Source organism: Anarrhichthys ocellatus, unplaced genomic scaffold (assembly GCF_004355925.1).
Source record: "Anarrhichthys ocellatus isolate YVR2014 unplaced genomic scaffold, GSC_Weel_1.0 scaffold20, whole genome shotgun sequence".
NCBI classification, from domain to species: Eukaryota; Metazoa; Chordata; class Actinopteri; order Perciformes; family Anarhichadidae; genus Anarrhichthys; species Anarrhichthys ocellatus.
The window spans coordinates 793,444-811,868 of record NW_022280050.1 but is presented as its reverse complement, the minus strand read 5'-3'; the positions used below and the strand labels follow the sequence as shown (position 1 = coordinate 811,868).

The following is an 18,425-nucleotide window of genomic DNA, read 5'->3' as shown; positions in this document are numbered from 1 at the left end:
ACACACACACACACACACACACACACACACACACACACACACACACAGGGCATGAAATGACAAAGGGACATTTCTTCCACCTGACTTGCTCCTATGGCTGCCGACTCTCATCCGTGTCAATGCAACATGAAAGCCTCTCCATTATAGATGAGCCTTAGTCCTCCTGGAAATTCGAATGTAGGTCACATTTAAGAGGTTGGTGAGTTCACTCAGACTGTTCATATGGCGAGGATGCTTCAAGCGTGGTCCTCTGTGTCCAAAAGCAGAATAGGATACAGTTGACCTGACCTCAGAATAATGTTGCCACTCATGTTTACTCTTAATGACTTAGTGCCTTTTTGAATTCTACATTTTTGACCTGTTGGACACTCAAGTAATAGCCTTTGTGAATGTGTAGTGGTATACAACGATGTAGTGAAAATGAATTCATGCATTTTCATCCCCAGTAACGTGTGTCTATTTACAGGCCTACTATGCCCGAGACGCCCTTGCCAAAAATCTCTACAGTCGTCTGTTCAGCTGGCTAGTTACCAGGATCAACGAAAGCATTAAAGTAAGTATAAAAAAAAACTAAAAAAAAAACAGATTTTCTTTTACTTTGTCAGTTGATTTTATCATTTCAGTTTGTGTTCTTTACTACTTTTCATGCTACGTTAAACTGGCAGTACACCCTTTCATAGTGTGTGTTTTAATATTGACAATATTGTCTCCCTGCAGGCACAAACGAAAGCTCGCCACAAGGTCATGGGTGTGCTTGACATCTATGGCTTTGAGATTTTTGAGGTAAGACAAAAGGCAGATCAAACTCACACTCCGTGTTCTAAGCCACCCATTTTTATTACATTTAAAAGGATTTAGCCCCGGGCTGTTTACGTGCGTGTTATGGTACCTGTGAGGAGCTTATCAATAAGAACTGAGGGCTGCTAAAACCGCACTCACATCAGATTAGTTCAGCTTTATTGCTCCCAGGGGTTACATTATTTATTGTGGCAAGGTGATTTCAACACTCAAATCAGCATTTCACAGGAGAAAAATGGCAACATTAAGGAACTGGTAAAAGAAACCCACAGGAACCGCACAACAAATCGTGTGTGTGTGTGTGTGTGTGTGTGTATATATGTATGTATGTATGTATGTATGTATGTATGTATGTCAACGACATGACACAGTAAACGGTATGTATTTGATAGTTCAGCCACATTGCATAGTACAGCAATAGGTATGGATTATATGGTTATATTATTTACATAGGGGTGCATGTGCATGCAAAGACGAGGCAGAGTGCACAGTATAGAATGGTATAAATGTTAATGCCCATTTGCTTGATGCCTTCAGTCCCCCCACCCCCCATATGTTCATGTCTCTTTCATATCCCTGCCTGTTCACCCCACTCACTCTCAAGTCATCCCTCTCCTCTCACTCTTGTGTTGTGTCTGGGTCACCAGGATGGCGTAAGTAACACCTGCACCGGACGGTTTGCTGTGCCACTGTGCTTGCTGTGATTCTAAACGACTTAATTCAGCTCCTCGTTAAAGACGATTCAGGGCTCCCGGTGTGCAGCATAGCCACATGACCGAAACGATACGAAAGAAGCCTTGGCCTCGTTTGAATCCTGACTCGACACTCGGTCGCCAGTCTATTAGCTACACCCAGCTGAAACTAATGCAGTGTGATACAGCAGCCCTGCAATAAACGCTTCATTCATAAACGTTGCTGTAAAATGTGGAGCTTTTAGAGAGGTGCTGATGCAAGTTTATGGTCATTTTGGAAGCTGTAGTCTGTGCTGCTGTTGCTTTGCCTTAAACTGAGAAGGGTTTGTAATATTTAATTCGATTTTATATCAATGATGGTAGACTAAATACTGTTTTGGAAGGATTTATTCTTGCAGGGCTGTTGTATTAGACTGCATTAGTTTTAGCTAGGTGCACCTAATAAACTGACTACTAAATGTGTTGCTGCTGTATTGAATGTCTCTGTATAGAAATAGTTGATTATTTTGGAACTTATTCTTTCTTTTCAAGAGTTAAATGAAAAGATTGCTACCAGTGTCATGTTTGTACGGTAACTATGAAGCTACAGTCCGTTAGCTTAGCTTAGCATAAAGACTGGCAACAGGGGCCATGGCTCTGTCTGAATGTAATAATATCCATCTACAACACCTCTGAAGTTCACTTAATATGTCCCAAAGTAACAAAATGGACTATTTCTTGGCTGGGAGCAGTAACTTTCTGAAGTCCTGTCTTGACCGTGAGGTTTTCTGGCAACGTGGCCTGCTATAGTGGAGTTACTGTACCCAGATACAAAATTTAAAATAACGTTTGGGCAAATCCAGGCTAGCTATTTCTACTTGCATCCTGATTTTATGCTATGTTAAGATAAGTCGCATAACTGTAGCTTCATATTTACTGTACAGACATCTACAATGATCTAACTCTGTGAAGCAAATAAGCCTTTTACCCAAAATGTCGAACAATTCCTTTAACAGATACAGATTAGACTGAAGTGTTAATTTAGAAACAAATTATTTTGAGAACACTAAAGGCGTCAATTCATTATATCAAGGTGCGTGTATGGACAACGACTGCCATAAAATAAAGGAAGGAGTAGAACTGCCATTTTGGGCCAGTCCTTTGGTATGGCCTCTTTTTCCCTCCTGGAAATGTTATTGATTTTAACTTGTTACTCTTAATATTAAATGCAAGGAATTTCCCCTACTTTAGGGCAAGTGAATCAACACCTCTTGAGAAATGTGACCATTAACTTTAGGCATAGTTTTAAGATGGTGGCTTCCGCAAGCTGCTTTAAACCGGTCATCAAAGAACAGCTCAGTTTCAGCTGAAATATTTGTCAAATTTCCGTCTGGTGTCTGCTGCCACTTGGGTATAGACATGCTATTGAGTGTGTGTGTGTGTGTTTATTAAGGGTGAAGATGACCTTTAGGTTTCTCAGCAAAAGGAAATGAAGTCTTAATATCCTTAACTGATCTCCTTGAGGCTATGTGTTCCATTTCCTGGTCGCTGAGAAACCTTGCTGCGTCTTTCACTCCGAGCTCGTAGATTAAACATGCTGCTCTAACCACTGCTGTGTCCTTAGCAAATGAATGTTAACCTAACCCAGCACGTAATAGGGCTGTCTGCCAAGATGCATGACTTACCACTTACCGGTCATAATTGACATCAATAATAATTGATAAAGACTCCGTCAATGTTTAATGATGTCCGTGACAATTTACATGGACTTTCTGAAAGGGCTTATCGTCGAAAGGTGCACCAGCCAGATTTCCTGCTATCAGTTGTTCACTGTCCAGATTGATTACATGTTTGTTAAGTGATGGTTGTTAAAGTGGCGAGGTAAAAGTTATAGTTTGTCCAAGCTGATTATTGCCGGTATAATCGGATGTACTGCTTTTTAAGATTTAGAGTCTGTCTCCACAGCTCAAAAAAGGACATCTTAAACAGTCAGAAGTGAGTTTGCAGGTTCTGAAAATGTGATTGCATCATTTTGGATGTAATTTAAAATTTTTATTTTTATACTTTTATACTGCTATGATTCCAGGAACTCAAGTCATGCAAAATATGCCTAAAACATCCTATAAGCTCTCCTTATCAGTATGCGTTGGTAGAACCATCCCCTTCAATAAAACACTGCAGGAAATTGATGGCAACAGCAAAAGTTGGCAGAGATGTGACCATGCTTCTGAATGTTTGAAGAGAGGAAAGAATGCAGTCAGAGCTTTGAGAAATAAGAAAACGAAGCCGTAGTGGTTTGTGCAGCAGAAACGACAAGAAGCAAGCGCCCCAATTTAATAGCTTCTGGAATTTAACAGATATGGAAAAGTTCCACTTTTGCAGTTAAAAAAAACAAGAGGCTATTTCACTGACGACATTGAACAACGAGTGAACAAGCACCGCTGTCGACAAAGGCTAGAACTGATTGGTTTTTTTTTCTCCCGCTGCTGCTCCCACAGGAGAACAGCTTTGAGCAGTTCATCATCAACTACTGCAACGAGAAGCTGCAGCAGATCTTCATCGAGCTGACGCTGCGTGAGGAGCAGGAGGAGTACATCAGAGAAGTACGTTTTGTGTTCTCATGTTAACTCCTACAGCAACACATATAATCCACAGTGGACATTTGGATAAATTACCCATCAAGCCCAGCCCGTAGGCCTAGAAACACTCTCTCACCTGCAACTGCACATCTATATCATTCAACATGTCGGCACTCAATTTGCTGTGTTGACGGGTCATCATCGTAGGCCCCTGCAGCATGATCCCAACCTGGTTGCTTCACTCATCTGTGTAACCTCTTGTGCTGTTTCGGCTAAATCTGTATTCTTGCCGTCGACCTAAAGACATTTCTACTTCATTAATGTCCTTTGCCCCGTCTCTGTCGTCCATCACACTCCTGATCTTATTCTCTCCCCGTCTCCCCTCTGTGGAGTTGCGAGGACGGAAGTGATCCTTCACTCCAGCAAGAGTAAACACTCCCCGTTGTGGGCCCTTTAAGCTCTGTTTGTTTTCAGAGCTCTTTCTATGCGAGTGCTGCAGTGGTGACCCCCACACCCCTTCTCCACTAACACCACCACCAATGATATTCCACTCCTGGCCTCTATCCAGCGTACTGCATGGGAAAATACCACAGGGCTGCAGAAAGGAGGGAGGACCACCAATCGGGAATTTGAAGTCGGTTTAAGCCACACCTTATTTGCGCTCCCTCCCCCCCCACCCCCGAAATATCTATCACATTGCTTACATCAACCGATGCTACGTTCCCAACCCATTAGCGGCTGTGAATGAGATACCGGCGGTGTGGGTTTTTTTGAAGGACAGTGGCATTTTTTTTTTTTTAGAGGCTAAGATGGAAAATGTTTTCCCTTTCCTCTCCAGAAAGGCTTTGTGCTCTGTCCTTGCTCAGATGATGGGAAGAGACAGAACAGGGGAGAATGCCTGGTGAACATAATAAAAATCCAGCAAGGACAAATATGGCTGAGGATGGATGTACCAACACTTACACTAATTTAATGATTTTAAAAACTGCACTAAAGTTAATGATCAAGAATGCTTAAATGAGGAATGATAAATGTAACTTTGAAGGGGGCGAGTCCATTTTGAGTTTCCGGGACATTTGTTCTCATTAGTCCCAAATGCCCAGTGTAAATGTTAAGTGCTAGAGATATTAATGTGTTTCGACTGAGTATCATCTCAGTTCATAACAATTTAAAACATATGGTTTTAGAGACTATTTCGAGATTCACACATTGCCAGGTTCTGCAGGTCATCCAGCCCAAAATTAACAGAATTTGGACAAAACATTCTTTTTTCCTTCTCATACCCATCACCAGCGGAATACCTGTCCAGCACTGATTCTTCATCATTGTTACCGCAAAGTCTGGCTTGTTAGTGCAATGTGAAGGTCTTTGTTTATATGTCGAGCATCATTGAGTTTAAATGGCACAGAAACACGATATCCTCCAACATCCATCTTTTTAAAATATGTTCCTATTATATGTATAATTTTTGTCATATGGATTGTCTGTGTTGTACGTTTTATGATGTTTATTCTGTACACGCATCTGTTGCATGTCGGTCTGTCCTGGAAGAAGGATCTCTCCTCTTTTACTGAGGTTTCTTCCATTTTTCCCCATGAAAGGTTTTTCCTTATCCGCTGCGAGCTTCCAAGGACAAGGGATGTCGTATGCTGTACAGATTGTAAAGCCCGCTGGGCCTGATTTGGGGAGGGGGGGGGGAGAGGGAGAGACTTTTAAAGCTTGAGGAAGACCCACACTGAGTATACGCATAAAAATGAGCTGCACTGAACAACTCTGGTTGTGGCTGCCATCAATTGGGGCTACTTCGCATCTGCTATGTTTAGCATCACACTTTTACAAATGTTGTACTTGTTGAGGGGCGCCGTGAGAGCAGTGTTAATTAGGTGACTGTCCTTCAGGTACTTGACCAGGTGCGTCGGGTTGCGTTGAAATACCACTCCATTCTCTGAGAGTCTATCTGATGGGGAAAATCAGTCTAACGTCTTGTTAGCTCAAGATAGAAAAGCCATTGTCCCTTTTGACCTTTTATTTCTTTTCACAGGGCATCGAGTGGACCAACATTGAATATTTCAACAACGCTGTTATCTGCGACCTCATTGAGAATGTAAGTCACTCTTCCAGTTATCAGAACCAGTTCAGTTCTTCAAGTGTTTTGCAGACCACAAAACAGCTAGAGATCAGTGGCAAAGAATAATAGGACTCTTCAGTATTGAACACAAGCTTTTTAATGCCTGCCTACCTTGCTGTGTCCAGCACCAAAATGGCATCTTGGCCATGTTGGACGAGGAGTGCCTGAGGCCGGGGACGGTCACCGACGAGACTTTCCTGGACAAACTGAACACCATCTGCGCTGAACACCAGCACTTTGAGAGTCGCCTCAGCAAGAATTCAAAGTTCATCACAGACCACAGCCTGCCACACAATTGCTTCCGCATTCAGCACTACGCTGGCAAGGTACTGGAACATTAGTCTGTGTACAGAACAATAAGGAATTACAAGATCATTTTTGTTGAGCCATTCAGTGTAATAAAGGAGGTATAGATAGTAATATGATCAATTTCTGCATCTCATTAGACAATGAAATGATTGACATGCACGCAGTAGTATTACAAACTGTAGTAGATGACAAAGAAAATAGTTTTTGTTCAGTTGTGCTTCCACGATGAGAAGAAAACATTTGTGTCCATGTCTGTTCTCGCTGCTCATATCAAGGTGCTGTACCGTGCCGAGGGTTTTGTAGACAAGAACAACGACCTGTTGTACAGGGACCTGTCGCAGGCCATGTATAAGGCCAACCACAGCCTCATCAAACAGCTGTTCCCTGAAGGCAACCCAGCCAAAGTCAACCTGAAGAGACCACCGACTGCTGGGTTCCAGTTCAAAGCATCAGTGGGGACGCTGATGAGGAACCTGCAGACCAAGAACCCAAACTACATCCGGTAAAGTCCTACAGAGTCATTCCTACAGAAAGTTATTAACCTGCCAGTAACGGATATTGTGAGATTGTCAGTTTTGAAACTGCTGCTTCTAATAACAAGAATACATTAAAGAATACTCTGCCAATACATTAAAGAATGCACTGTATCTTCAGGTAAATGGTCTTCCGTAGACGTTGTGAACAACCTCTCTCTTTGCTTCCCAGGTGCATCAAGCCCAATGACAAGAAGGCCTCCCACATCTTCACCGACTCTCTGGTCTGCCATCAGGTGCGCTACCTGGGCCTGATGGAGAACGTTCGCGTGAGGAGAGCGGGCTACGCTTTCCGCCAGGCCTACGAGCCGTGCCTGGAGCGCTACAAAATGCTCTGCAAACAGACCTGGCCCCATTGGAGAGGGCCTGCCAGGTAACGGCTGTGTTTATTCTGAAGCAGCGAGTCGACTGCCGGGCAGCTGAGGGGAGTAGAGAGAAAGGGGTCTCGCCAAAACAAATCCCTCCTGTGGGTCTTTTGTGAGAAAATGCGAGTGTGGAAACTGAGCAACGCTCATAGGCATCTTTAACTTAGGCACTGAGGCCTTGGACTACTCCCAGTGGAGTGACTGTGACCAGCACTAATAGACTGCAGTTTGAGTGGTCAGCTCCCAGGTGTGATTGTGTGGAGCTGTGTGAATGTGAAAAAGGTTATTGCTGGAAAAGGACTCTGATAGCTTTTCCTGGGTAAATAAAGGTGCAAAGGTGGGAAATAATCAGCTAAACTTGACAACGGTTTACTCAACACACTGACACACATTATCTCTTAAACAATATAAAGCGAAGTAGTAGTACTAGATTACGATGTCCTTTTTATGGAACGGTCATTTTGTTACTCTTTTTCTTTGCTTTTCTTGTTACTGAACATATTTATTACATACAGTTCTCACATACACAGTTTCAGGTATTTGCATGCACCACATGAAACTCTGCCTGAACTAGCAACAGTCCTGCCACATACTGCACCAGTTGTTCAGCAGAAATGAACCATTCCCTCTCTGAACCACAACATGTTGAGACATTGCATCCTTTATCTGTCTCCTCTGTTCCAAATCAGCCAGACTTGCTTGTTCCATCCTCCGTGCGGGTAAAAGCACTGATTCCTATCTGCTGTACCACACATTGGTATCTTGTTGTTCAGCCATCCCTCAGTGCTTCGTGCGGTTTCCTTATTTCCCCCCTCCACATGTTTTTCTGGATTTGTTTTGTTCTCCTTTAATCATTCTCTCTGTGTGTGTGTGTGTGTGTGTGTGTGTGTGTGTGTGTGTGTGTGTGTCCCCCAAACCCTACATCCTTAGTGCTGTTTTCTCGTGTGTAAAAAAACAACTACTACTTCTACACAGTTGCTCTTATGTTGTTCATGGTCCCTTGAAGTGTAAAGTATGCTTTGGATGACTCATCTGACCCTTCTGGCTCTCCATAGGAAAGGAGTAGAGGTGCTAATGGCCGACCTCCAGGTCCCAACTGAAGAGTTCTCCTACGGCCGCTCCAAGATCTTCATCAGGAACCCAAGAACGGTAGAAAACAGAAATAAAACAGCCCTGCATCCCTTAAATATGTTTTGAAGCCAGTTTTGACCTCTGCTGTGTACTCCGGTGGATCAGGCTGTAAATGTCTAAGGTTGAATATAGCATGCTCAGCTTGCCCTGCTTTCTCACAGTAAGATGTTTGTAAAGCAGGGTGAGCTGCACTCGGAGCCCCCACTTCAGCAATTAGCATGTAACCACCAGAAAAAAACAAACACATGGTTTCACTTAGCCCTCCCCATCTAACATGGGAAATTAGCTTCTTCACTCGGCGCTTGTAGGCTCTTCAACAGCTCAAGCCTGCAGGGTCTTAATGGACTTTCTCTCCACTCAGTGAAAAGACCAACAAAGCTTGGAATAACATGATCTCATTGGGAGAGAATTTTCTTTCTTTTACAAATTGACTTTTCTATCTGATCAACTTACCTGCCTCATATATCTGCAGCTGTGAAATCACTTCATGGAGTCTAGTTTAGTGGATTTTAATCCATGTTTCCAGACAAAATTTATTTTGGCTGTTAATCCAGTAGCCACGCCTCTTTTTTAAAATTATCATCAAAGTATGGAGAAATTTTAAAACATGGAACAAGATTTGGCATTAATAGTGAAGAAGCTCTCAGGGTACATTTTTGATTCTACGAATAAGTTATGTGCTGTAAATAAGTTACCTTATCTAACATTAACAACCAGATAAAGTTAGGCAATGAGAAATTCTGTGTATGCAAAGCAGTGATGTGAAAAAAAAGACCAAGGTATTCTGCCTGCAGATGAACAAGTTGCATTGGTTTACAGCAGGACAGTAAAATGTTGTCATTTTTTTTTTGTTCCACCATGAGCCCAAGCAGGAAAGGGTTATCACCCTCAACCTCGCCTTTCCCGGCAGGTAGTTTGGACTTTGTACTTGATATCACCGAATCAGTATTTGCGCAGATAAAAAAAAAAAAAAAGCATTTCTATTGATCTCACAGAGGGGGAAGTTTTTTTTCATTTTATAGCTATGACTTTATTGCAGACGTTACAAAGACACTTTTGAAAATTTGATATTGATACCTGCCAATTTCACAACGGACTTCACACTGTATAGACGAGTGTTTTCTTCTCGCCTCATGCATGTAATTCGCACCTCTTCCCCACAGCTCTTCTCCTTGGAGGAGAGGAGGAGGCAATGCCTACAAGACCTGGCCACGCTCATTCAGAAGATCTACCGTGGCTGGAAGTGCCGCTGCCACTTCCTGCTGCTGAAGAAGAGTCAGATAGTGGTGTCGGCATGGTACCGCCGTTATGCGGTGAGGCTCTCTTGGGGGAAATGCAATGCTCAAAATCCTGCACGAAGCAAAATGTACTCAATATTTAATTTCCTATCTTTTCCTTTTCCATCTCACAGCAACAAAAGAAATACCAGAAGATCAAGAGTGCCACCACTGTGGTGCAGTCCTACACCAGAGGATGGCAGGTGTGCACCTTCTTGTGAATTCACTCTGTTTAAAATAAATTGTAGCTGGAAGCTAAGCAAAAAGCTTGACGAAAAAAAAAAATGTTTGCTTGTTATATTTCCCCAGGCCCGCAAACTCCTGAGGGAGCTGAAATATCAGAAGAGATGTAAAGAGGCAGTGACCACCATCGCAGCCTTCTGGCACGGCACCCAGGTACTGCCGCATTAAAGTGCAGAAGTATATTAAGAGAGTCAAGTTATTACCTCAACGCAGCACCATCCTGGGTTTGAAACGGGCTTTTTTTTTTTGTCTATGTAGGAAAAAAGCTGCTCTTGAAGTCTTAACAGTATTGCCTTAAACACTTGATTTTTCATCTTATGCAGCGTTCCTGCCTAATTGCCCAACAGTATTACAGGGAAAAAAAAACCCTGTTCCTTAACAAAGCTATCCTTGATGTTATTGCTGCTGTTTCCCTTTTGGCCCTGCTTCGTTTGCTGATCACACAACTGCCACTTCTCTTTTTCTTCCCCCTCCCCCTCCCCCCACTCCTCTTACACTTTCTTTTCTTGATTCTTTTTCTTCTCGCATCCTCAACCTGTCTTACCTAACGCCCACCACGTCCCACCAGGCTCGGATGGAGCTGAGGCGTCTAAAACAAGAAGCGCGGAATAAACACGCTGTGACAGTAATTTGGGCATACTGGCAGGGAACCAAGGTATTTCCACCCAGCCGTAGTGTGTCTCTGTCCCAGCTGTCTTGTCCACCCTGTTCACCGTGTCCCATCCCATTCCCACTCTGAAAACAACCTAATAGAGCAGCAGCTCCCCTGAATGAGCCTCGATTCCGGTCCCTCCGTTACCCATTGGCCTGATTAATGTGCCTTATTGTTGTTCGCACCGTTTTCTGTTTTGTAGCAATCACAAGTAGAATTGCCTCGACATGTTTGCTTGTTGTTGATGATTTATTTCCGTCATGGCGATGCAAACCAAAGCTAGATTTCTACACATATGGAACTCGACTCTCTTATCTCGTTAAACCATGCAGTCACCACCGCACAGATGATTTTCATTGTTATTTACTCGTGCTCCTGCTGAGTCGTCTGTTCTTAATATAGCGATTTGCTGACAGCAAAATACATAAGCGTGGAATTTAGTCAATATGATGGCACATATGTTGCTACTTTTATGAAACCTCAGTGGATGTGTATGATGAAAGCCACTGTGCAGACTTTGTAGTCTGCACGTATAACATCTTATCAGACTTTACGTCAGTGTTATCGCTTGACATATCCTTGGTGGTTAATAATCAATGTTTTATTTCAGAGTCTCTCATCCTGCTGAAGACTATAAATTCAGATTAATTATAAATACTGTTAAATATTATTCTGTGTCTTATGTGAACTTTGTTCTTAGTGGACAGAAAGGCATCGCATTGGTCAGCAGCATGTTTTATGAAGCTCTAGATAAAGAAACGATAGTCCAGACTCTCTCACTGATGTCATATTGCATTTCTTTGCACTAAAGCATAAACCTTTTCAGAGTCACAAAACGCGAGCGCCACTTAAAATTGCTCCCATGTTGACGTTAACCACCCCGTTGTGTCCCATCCTTTGTTGTCTTTCGTCAATGTCTCCTCATAATGCTTTTTTCACACCTACTCGGTACCTCCCCCTGGGAGGAGTACGTTTTGATTGTCACTAAAATTAACCTCCCCCGCAACTGCCACCGCTTTTCATCAGGCCCGGAGAGAGCTGCGTCAGCTGAAGGAGGAGGCGAGGAATAAACATGCCGTATCGGTCATTTGGGCCGGCTGGCAGGGCACCAAGGTATTTGGGAAGCCTGTTGACTTGTCTTGCCGTGACTTGCCGCCTCCATCGACCCCGCCTCCACCAACCCCCCCCTCCCACCCCCAGAAAGAACTTCAACATGCCCATCATTCTCATATTCATCATGCTTAACCCATTCTAAACATTTAATGTACGATGTAAGTTAGTTTACCTTACGCCCTCTCACATATCCCCTCGTCCACCGGACTCTGAAGCGTCTTACTAATGACAGTCAAACACACACGTACACACACTTCAGGGACAGACATGTCATGTTTTGCGTGTGTTTTCAGCTTCTTCCTCCAAGGTCCATGCCCCACCAGTGCACGCTGCCTGCCCTCTGCATGACTTCTTTCCTCGTTGTGTAGTCAATGCATGTTTACTCTTTGCATCACAGTGCTGTTTGTCTTTTTTAGAGGGAGCTGTTTTGATCCTTTGAGATGACCTTTGTTGCCCGAGTTGTGACTTTTGCTTTCCTCCTGTTGCTCTCAAAGTTCCACTAAATAGCACAAAGTCTGTTTCTGTTACAGAAGTTCCCCCGATAAGTGTGTCCTATTTGTTTCTGGAGTCTGGAGCAGTAGAGCTGTACTTTTGCAGACTCCCCATGGTCACACAGGGCTGGTGTGCAGTTTGTGTGTGTGTGTGTATTTGATGTTTGCTGACCTCAGGCAAAACCGTGTCTCCCTCTTCTTTCTCTCATTTTCTCTTGCTTCATTTGTTCCCGTTCTCTTCCCGCCCACCCACTGAACAGGCTCGCAGGGAGCTGAGGAGACTGAAGGAAGAGGCCAGGCGTAAGCATGCGGTCGCTGTGATTTGGGCCTACTGGCAGGGACTCAAGGTACCTACCAGCCCCACGGCACAGCCGTTGCCCAGTCTGCCATCTACTCATCACCCTTGACCCTCTTCATCCTCCTCAACCATCTGCTATATGCACACTTCTACAGGAAGCCAATCTAGTGCTGTGTTTACATGTTATCCGTAATGACATTGTTTTCGACTCTGCAGCTTTCGATGCAAAGACCCCAGAGGTTAAGCACATTGGAACATGAGTAGTTACACATGGTTATTGGCGGATATGTTCTATCAACTTTTGTTGCAAATCCCACCATCGAAACAGTAAAACATTTGGTTTAATGCATATTCAACAGAGAATTATGCTACACCACTGCAACATATAGTAGTTCCACAAAGATTACAAGAGCACAGATTTTTTTATTTTTTTCTACTGTGATCTCATCTTAAAGGGGTAGTCCACCTAATTCAAAAGACGAAATATATCCAGTTCACCCCGTAAATATATTTCCAGTTTATTTGAGGCGCCCAAAGCATTGACAAGTTGCATTTGAAACAATGAAACCAGGACGTGGTACTCAAAACAATCCACAGCCCAACAATTTTCATCAGAACAATTTCTTTGGTTGGAAATAGAAAAAAGATGTGACAAGCTACTTTAAGGATAACTTCCTCCATTATTCCATATTATTTTAGATACATTTGAGATAATTATTTAGGGACAGCTGCTATTTTCCTCTTTTTGTTTTTTCTAATGCTAAAGATTTAAACCAACAGAGCCTGACTGACATGGCAGAGGCTGCCTGTCTCTCTCTCTCTCTCTGATCTGTTCTTTTCTAAATGTCTCCCGCTGTTTGCTTCCTCTGCATCTGTGCAGCTAACCTGATACAAAACGGCATCGCTTTGTGTACCCAACAGTATTTGTTTCACTTGTTTCTTTGTCTTTAGGTGTGTAAAGTGTGCATTTGTCCTAGTTCGTGGTGCTTATCTGTTTCGTGCCTCTCTATTTTTTTTACCAGAATAACTGTCGTCACACTGGTCATTTGTTTCCGTGTTAGTCTTTTCATTGTGTTGATTGACCACAATGCACCTGTTCACAACTCAATTTGTGCAATTAAGGTCAGCATGAAGGTCATCTGTCACAACCATCATTGACTTTTCAGGAATTAAAAATTCCGTAATCATAATTTTAATTAATTCCAGCAGCTTGGAGTTGACATTGTCTGTTCCAGGTGTTCATTGTTTGTGACTAACCAAACGTCTGTTCTAGTGGGCTATTTGTGTATACTGTCATCGTCCTATCAGTGTATTCCTTTTCTGTCCTGCTTCACATCAAACTAATGGGTGACGGGAGCTGATTGACAGTTTGTTTACTTGTTCCTTCATTGCTGTAAAAGGTTCGCAGAGAGTACAGAAAATTCTTCAGGGCAAATGCAGGCAAGAAGATCTATGACTTCACCATCCAGAGAATTGTAAGTGGGACTTGAATATTTGCTTGCTGGAATAAATGCGTAGAGAATTGTGTTCCTTGTGTATGAGCAAAACGGTGTTTTCTTTTGTTTGTTAATATTTGCTAGGATGTTGTAAACCTGCATTTGTGTCCATTTGTACAGATTCAAAAATACTTGCTGGGCATGAAGAGCACCATACCCTCCATGTCACCCATAGACAAGAGCTGGCCTGCCAGGCCTTACCGCTTTCTGGATGGAGTCCACACAGAGCTGCGGAGAATCTTCCATCACTGGAGGGTCAGTCAGCTCTGTTTGTCCCCTTCACCCATATTTAATTCTTCTTCTGTCAAATATTATCTAATGCACACCTGGTAGACGGGAGAGTAGGTGAATGAAGTACCTGAAGTACCATCAACCCTATTCAAGCGTTCAACAAAATGCGAGCCACGACCAATCTACAGAACAAACTTGAAAATAGAAACCATTGGATAGGCAATACAGAATATTTAAAATGTAATACAGCAACCCTCATTTGAACTTCTGTTGTTTGTGTGTTAAGTGCAAGAAGTACAGGAGCCAATTCACAGAGGAGACGAAGGCAGTTTATGAGGAGAAGCTGGAGGCCAGTGAGATCTTCAAAGATAAAAAGGCTCTCTACCCGAGCAGGTACCTGAAATTCACTGGGGCAGAGTGCTCTTTGTTTCATGATATACAGTAGGTATATAGAGTAATATCTAGATGAATGAGTAGATTTGTGAATCTCTTCATTTCACGGTAAACACAAAGCGTCAGACCTCTCATGCTGCATGTAATAGGAATGTCTTTGTTTCAGCGTGAGCCAGCCCTTCAAAGGAGACTACTTGGAGATCAGCAAGAACCCCAAATATCAGAAACTCAACAGTGCTGTGGATGAGAAGGTTCTGCTGGCTGACGTGGTCAACAAGATTAACAGGGCCAATGGCAAGGTAAGAAAGATCCCTCTGGCTACAATATGTTCAGCTCCTATACAAGCTAAATGGATTGTGAAAGCCAAAATATAAGCTGCGATTACATCGTGACACTGCTGTTTAGAGTTTGGCTCCACTTTTCCACACAGGCCGTGTGGAGCACAAAACTATTAAGTTGTTTTGATGGGTGTTTCACCCCGCTGTGCAGCAATCTGATATGTTTTGACATCATAACAGCGATCATCATTTTTTGTTCCAGCAGATAGCAGACATGTCGGGACGCGTGTATTATGTTTTTTGCTTAACCCTGTCCCAGTTTCAGAACAATTTTGTTCTGTGCAATTTGCTGTAAGAATGACGGACGGTTTCTGCTCTTGTTTGCAGGGCACGGCTCGAATCTTCCTGCTGACTAAAAACAGCGTCGTCCTGGCTGACCAGAAGACCGGCCAGGTGAAGGCCAGCGTTCCCCTGCCGGACCTCACCAGTGTTTCTGTTAGCACGCAGAGTGACGGCTTCTTTGCTCTCAAACTCAAAGAGGTGAGGCAGATCTGTTTTTGATGTGTAGATTTAGGGCAGATAGGATTCAGGATCGATCTTCTCATCATCATCCAGTGTCCAACTATCCCTGTAAGGCCTGCCGAGACACAAAAGTTGTTACACGGCAGTCAACAATGAGCACTAGTATTGAGATATTTATAGAAACTACACTTAAAAGTTACACTAGACAGCACTTTTGTACACAGTGGGTTTTTTTCATGCTGCCATTTTGCTTCAGGGGTCGGCCTCAGCCATCAAAGGAGACTTCTTACTCAGCAGTGAACATCTGATCGAGATCATCACCAAACTCCACCGCACGGGGGCCACGGCTGCAGACAGCGAGCAGCTCAACATTGACATCTCAGACGAGTAAGATAGCCGAGTTGAATCTGGTTATTCTGGTTCAAAGGACGCGAGTCGCCCTCCACCTGGATGATGTTTAATGACGTGCTAATGTTTTCTGTGTGGCAGGTTTCTGGTGCAGTTCAAGCAAGACAAAGTGTGCGTGAAATTCATCCAGGGAGCCTCCAAGAACGGCAACAGTGTGTCCTGCAAGCGCAAGAACAACCGTCTGCTGGAGGTGTCGGTGCCCACATCCACATAGCGCAGCTCCCTCGCCAGGTTTAGAGACGACTGAACAACGAAACCACCACCCACTCCCGAACCTCTGGTCAGAAGAACCATCACCCCAGTGCCCACACTGAGCCTCCGAATGAGTGCAGTTATTTTGCTTGTTGTGTTGTTGTTCCTTCCTTCAGTCTCTTCTTATCAGATTTACTCTAGCACCACTGTAGATGTAACCATGTGCCACTTTTCTGGCAGAGAAAACCCTTCTGTGGGGATGCATGCCACAGAAGTTTGGTAAATGATGTCACTGGTGTTTTGTAAAACTGGGGTAAAGAGTTGAAAATGGATGAAAAAAAATATCACAAGAAACTTCTGTATACCAGTGGCAATGTTGATAAAGATTGTTCTGCCTGTATGTTGAATTATTCTTCAGAGAAAATATCATTATAAGAACTTTGTGACAAGCTCCAGCCTCAACTGGCCCTGACTCATCCATTTTTTAAGCGTCTCTGGCTTTAAGCAGATGGCTTAGAATTTTTAGATGAACTGGGAACTTTTGGGCTCGGCCTGTCTGATTTAGATTCTCTGAAGAACTTAAATACTGCACTTGTTTTCACCTCGGTGTAACCAAAAGAGGATGAGCCGAGAAAGAATTTGATTGTATGTTTTATTTTCTATATATATATATAAATATATTTTCTCTGGAACAGTGGGCAGTTGAGAAGTCAAATGTAATTTGCTAGATAATTGTAAAACCACTTTTGTATGTGCCATTGAACAGGTCCCACGACTTGTCACGTACTGGTCTACAAATACAAACGTAGAAAACCACGCAGCTGATGTACCTTCTTCTTCACAGCATGCTTGCCAAAATGTTTGAATAGGGGGATCTTATCGACCTGTGGTGGCAATTTCTTGTATGTTTTGACAGCACTACACATATGATCGTCTTAAATTCCTCCACAAGCAAAGTACAATTCATAATCATTTTCAAGCTTTATTTCCTTTTCATTGTAAACTGAATTCATATACTTGACTCATAGGTTGTCATGTATGAGTCGAAGGACACTCTCGCTTTTTGAGGGACACGATTTAAAGATATTGACAAATGCAATACAGACATTCTCGTGGAAGGAAAAGTACTCAACCACGAGAAGGGGAGGTATCTACCCATCATAATGTCTTCACCAGATCCAAAGCGTTCTCTGGTGCAAAGCAAATCCCTTGCTATTGATCTTTTCTGTTGTGTGCAATAAAATAAATGCTTTTGTCTCGCTAACCCTGAGCAGTGGCCCTTTAGCTGTACATAGGCTCTGTAGGCTGTAGCCCCGGCATGGACAACGGGTTTCTGTAGTATCCCAATTTGAATTGCTGCGTTTGTGAAATGGCTGTTCTTGCCACTGCAGCTTGAACTTATTGTAGTGCTTGACCCGCTCTGACCTAATGTTTATTTTTCAAGGGTAAAGACCAAATATTAAGCGCACATGACCATAGATTCTTTGTTTCTGAAGAAACTGACCAGTTACACCTTCTCGTACATATTTGGTACACACATATTTACACGCAAGCCAAAATCAGTTGTCAAAGAAGCAATTGGAGTGCTATGTTTTCAGGTATGTTGAGTATAATCTTTATTTGGATGTACTGGTAGTGGGTTATGTGATGTTGATTGTCAACCAGATGTTTCCCTGGTGACTGAGGGATTAACTCAGCCAAACTTGGTCTCGTCACGATTTGCAAGCCAGGATGTCTGGGTTTGTACGCTTTTTTTAATTGTATTTTTTAACGTCGCACACAACACAGAGACTTGAGAAATCAGTTGTCGTTGTCCCTCACATAGGAACGATCAAGCTGAATGCCAGTTTTGATGTATTCTCTTCGTTGGCACTGCACAGTTTGAATGTTCCGCTAAGGTGATAGCTTCCTCTCCCTCTTCTCTGTTTTGTATTTGAACAATGGCTAGCGCTGCGAAATGATGTCTGCATTCTTGTGTGCCTCATGTTAACCTGTGCCGATAGACACAACATGGAAATGTTTCAGTAGAACTCAGTGTAACATTTACAAGTAATCGTTTTTTAAATTAAATAAAAATCTGTAATAAATGTCATTCTGGGATTCTGTGACACGTTTTGTTGGTATCCATTTATACCTGCAATGCTACCTTGTTTCCACAGCGACCCTTGAATGACACCCCTGACCTTAAAGAGTACTGCATGAAGGATGCGCGATGTTTCGGAGGCTTTTGAACAGTCTTGTCATGAAACCCTCGGTGTGCAGGCAGAAATCAGCCTTCGGTTCATCAGATTATTGAATTTCACATTCCTGTGAGGCT

General features: G+C 43.0%; 1 protein-coding gene across 3 annotated transcripts in view; it reads left to right on the top strand.

Moving 5' to 3' along the window:
* Nucleotides 1-18,216, top strand: part of myo1b (myosin IB) — a 56,281-nt gene extending 38,065 nt beyond the window's left edge. Inside the window, exons 12-32 of one of the 3 annotated variants that reach the window (XM_031858270.1) lie at nt 467-553; nt 718-783; nt 3,968-4,072; nt 6,090-6,152; nt 6,302-6,502; nt 6,761-6,987; nt 7,191-7,391; nt 8,439-8,532; nt 9,678-9,827; nt 9,926-9,994; nt 10,101-10,187; nt 10,603-10,689; nt 11,713-11,799; nt 12,551-12,637; nt 13,989-14,063; nt 14,205-14,339; nt 14,602-14,708; nt 14,875-15,007; nt 15,374-15,526; nt 15,765-15,895; nt 15,998-18,216. In XM_031858270.1, coding sequence (XP_031714130.1) covers nt 467-553; nt 718-783; nt 3,968-4,072; nt 6,090-6,152; nt 6,302-6,502; nt 6,761-6,987; nt 7,191-7,391; nt 8,439-8,532; nt 9,678-9,827; nt 9,926-9,994; nt 10,101-10,187; nt 10,603-10,689; nt 11,713-11,799; nt 12,551-12,637; nt 13,989-14,063; nt 14,205-14,339; nt 14,602-14,708; nt 14,875-15,007; nt 15,374-15,526; nt 15,765-15,895; nt 15,998-16,130 — 2,478 coding nt within the window. In that variant the 3' untranslated portion in view covers nt 16,131-18,216. The remainder of the gene's footprint in view (nt 1-466; nt 554-717; nt 784-3,967; nt 4,073-6,089; nt 6,153-6,301; nt 6,503-6,760; nt 6,988-7,190; nt 7,392-8,438; nt 8,533-9,677; nt 9,828-9,925; nt 9,995-10,100; nt 10,188-10,602; nt 10,690-11,712; nt 11,800-12,550; nt 12,638-13,988; nt 14,064-14,204; nt 14,340-14,601; nt 14,709-14,874; nt 15,008-15,373; nt 15,527-15,764; nt 15,896-15,997) is intronic. The other 2 variants (XM_031858271.1, XM_031858272.1) reach the window with 2 other exon arrangements.
* The last annotated feature ends 209 nt before the right edge of the window (nt 18,217-18,425 follow it).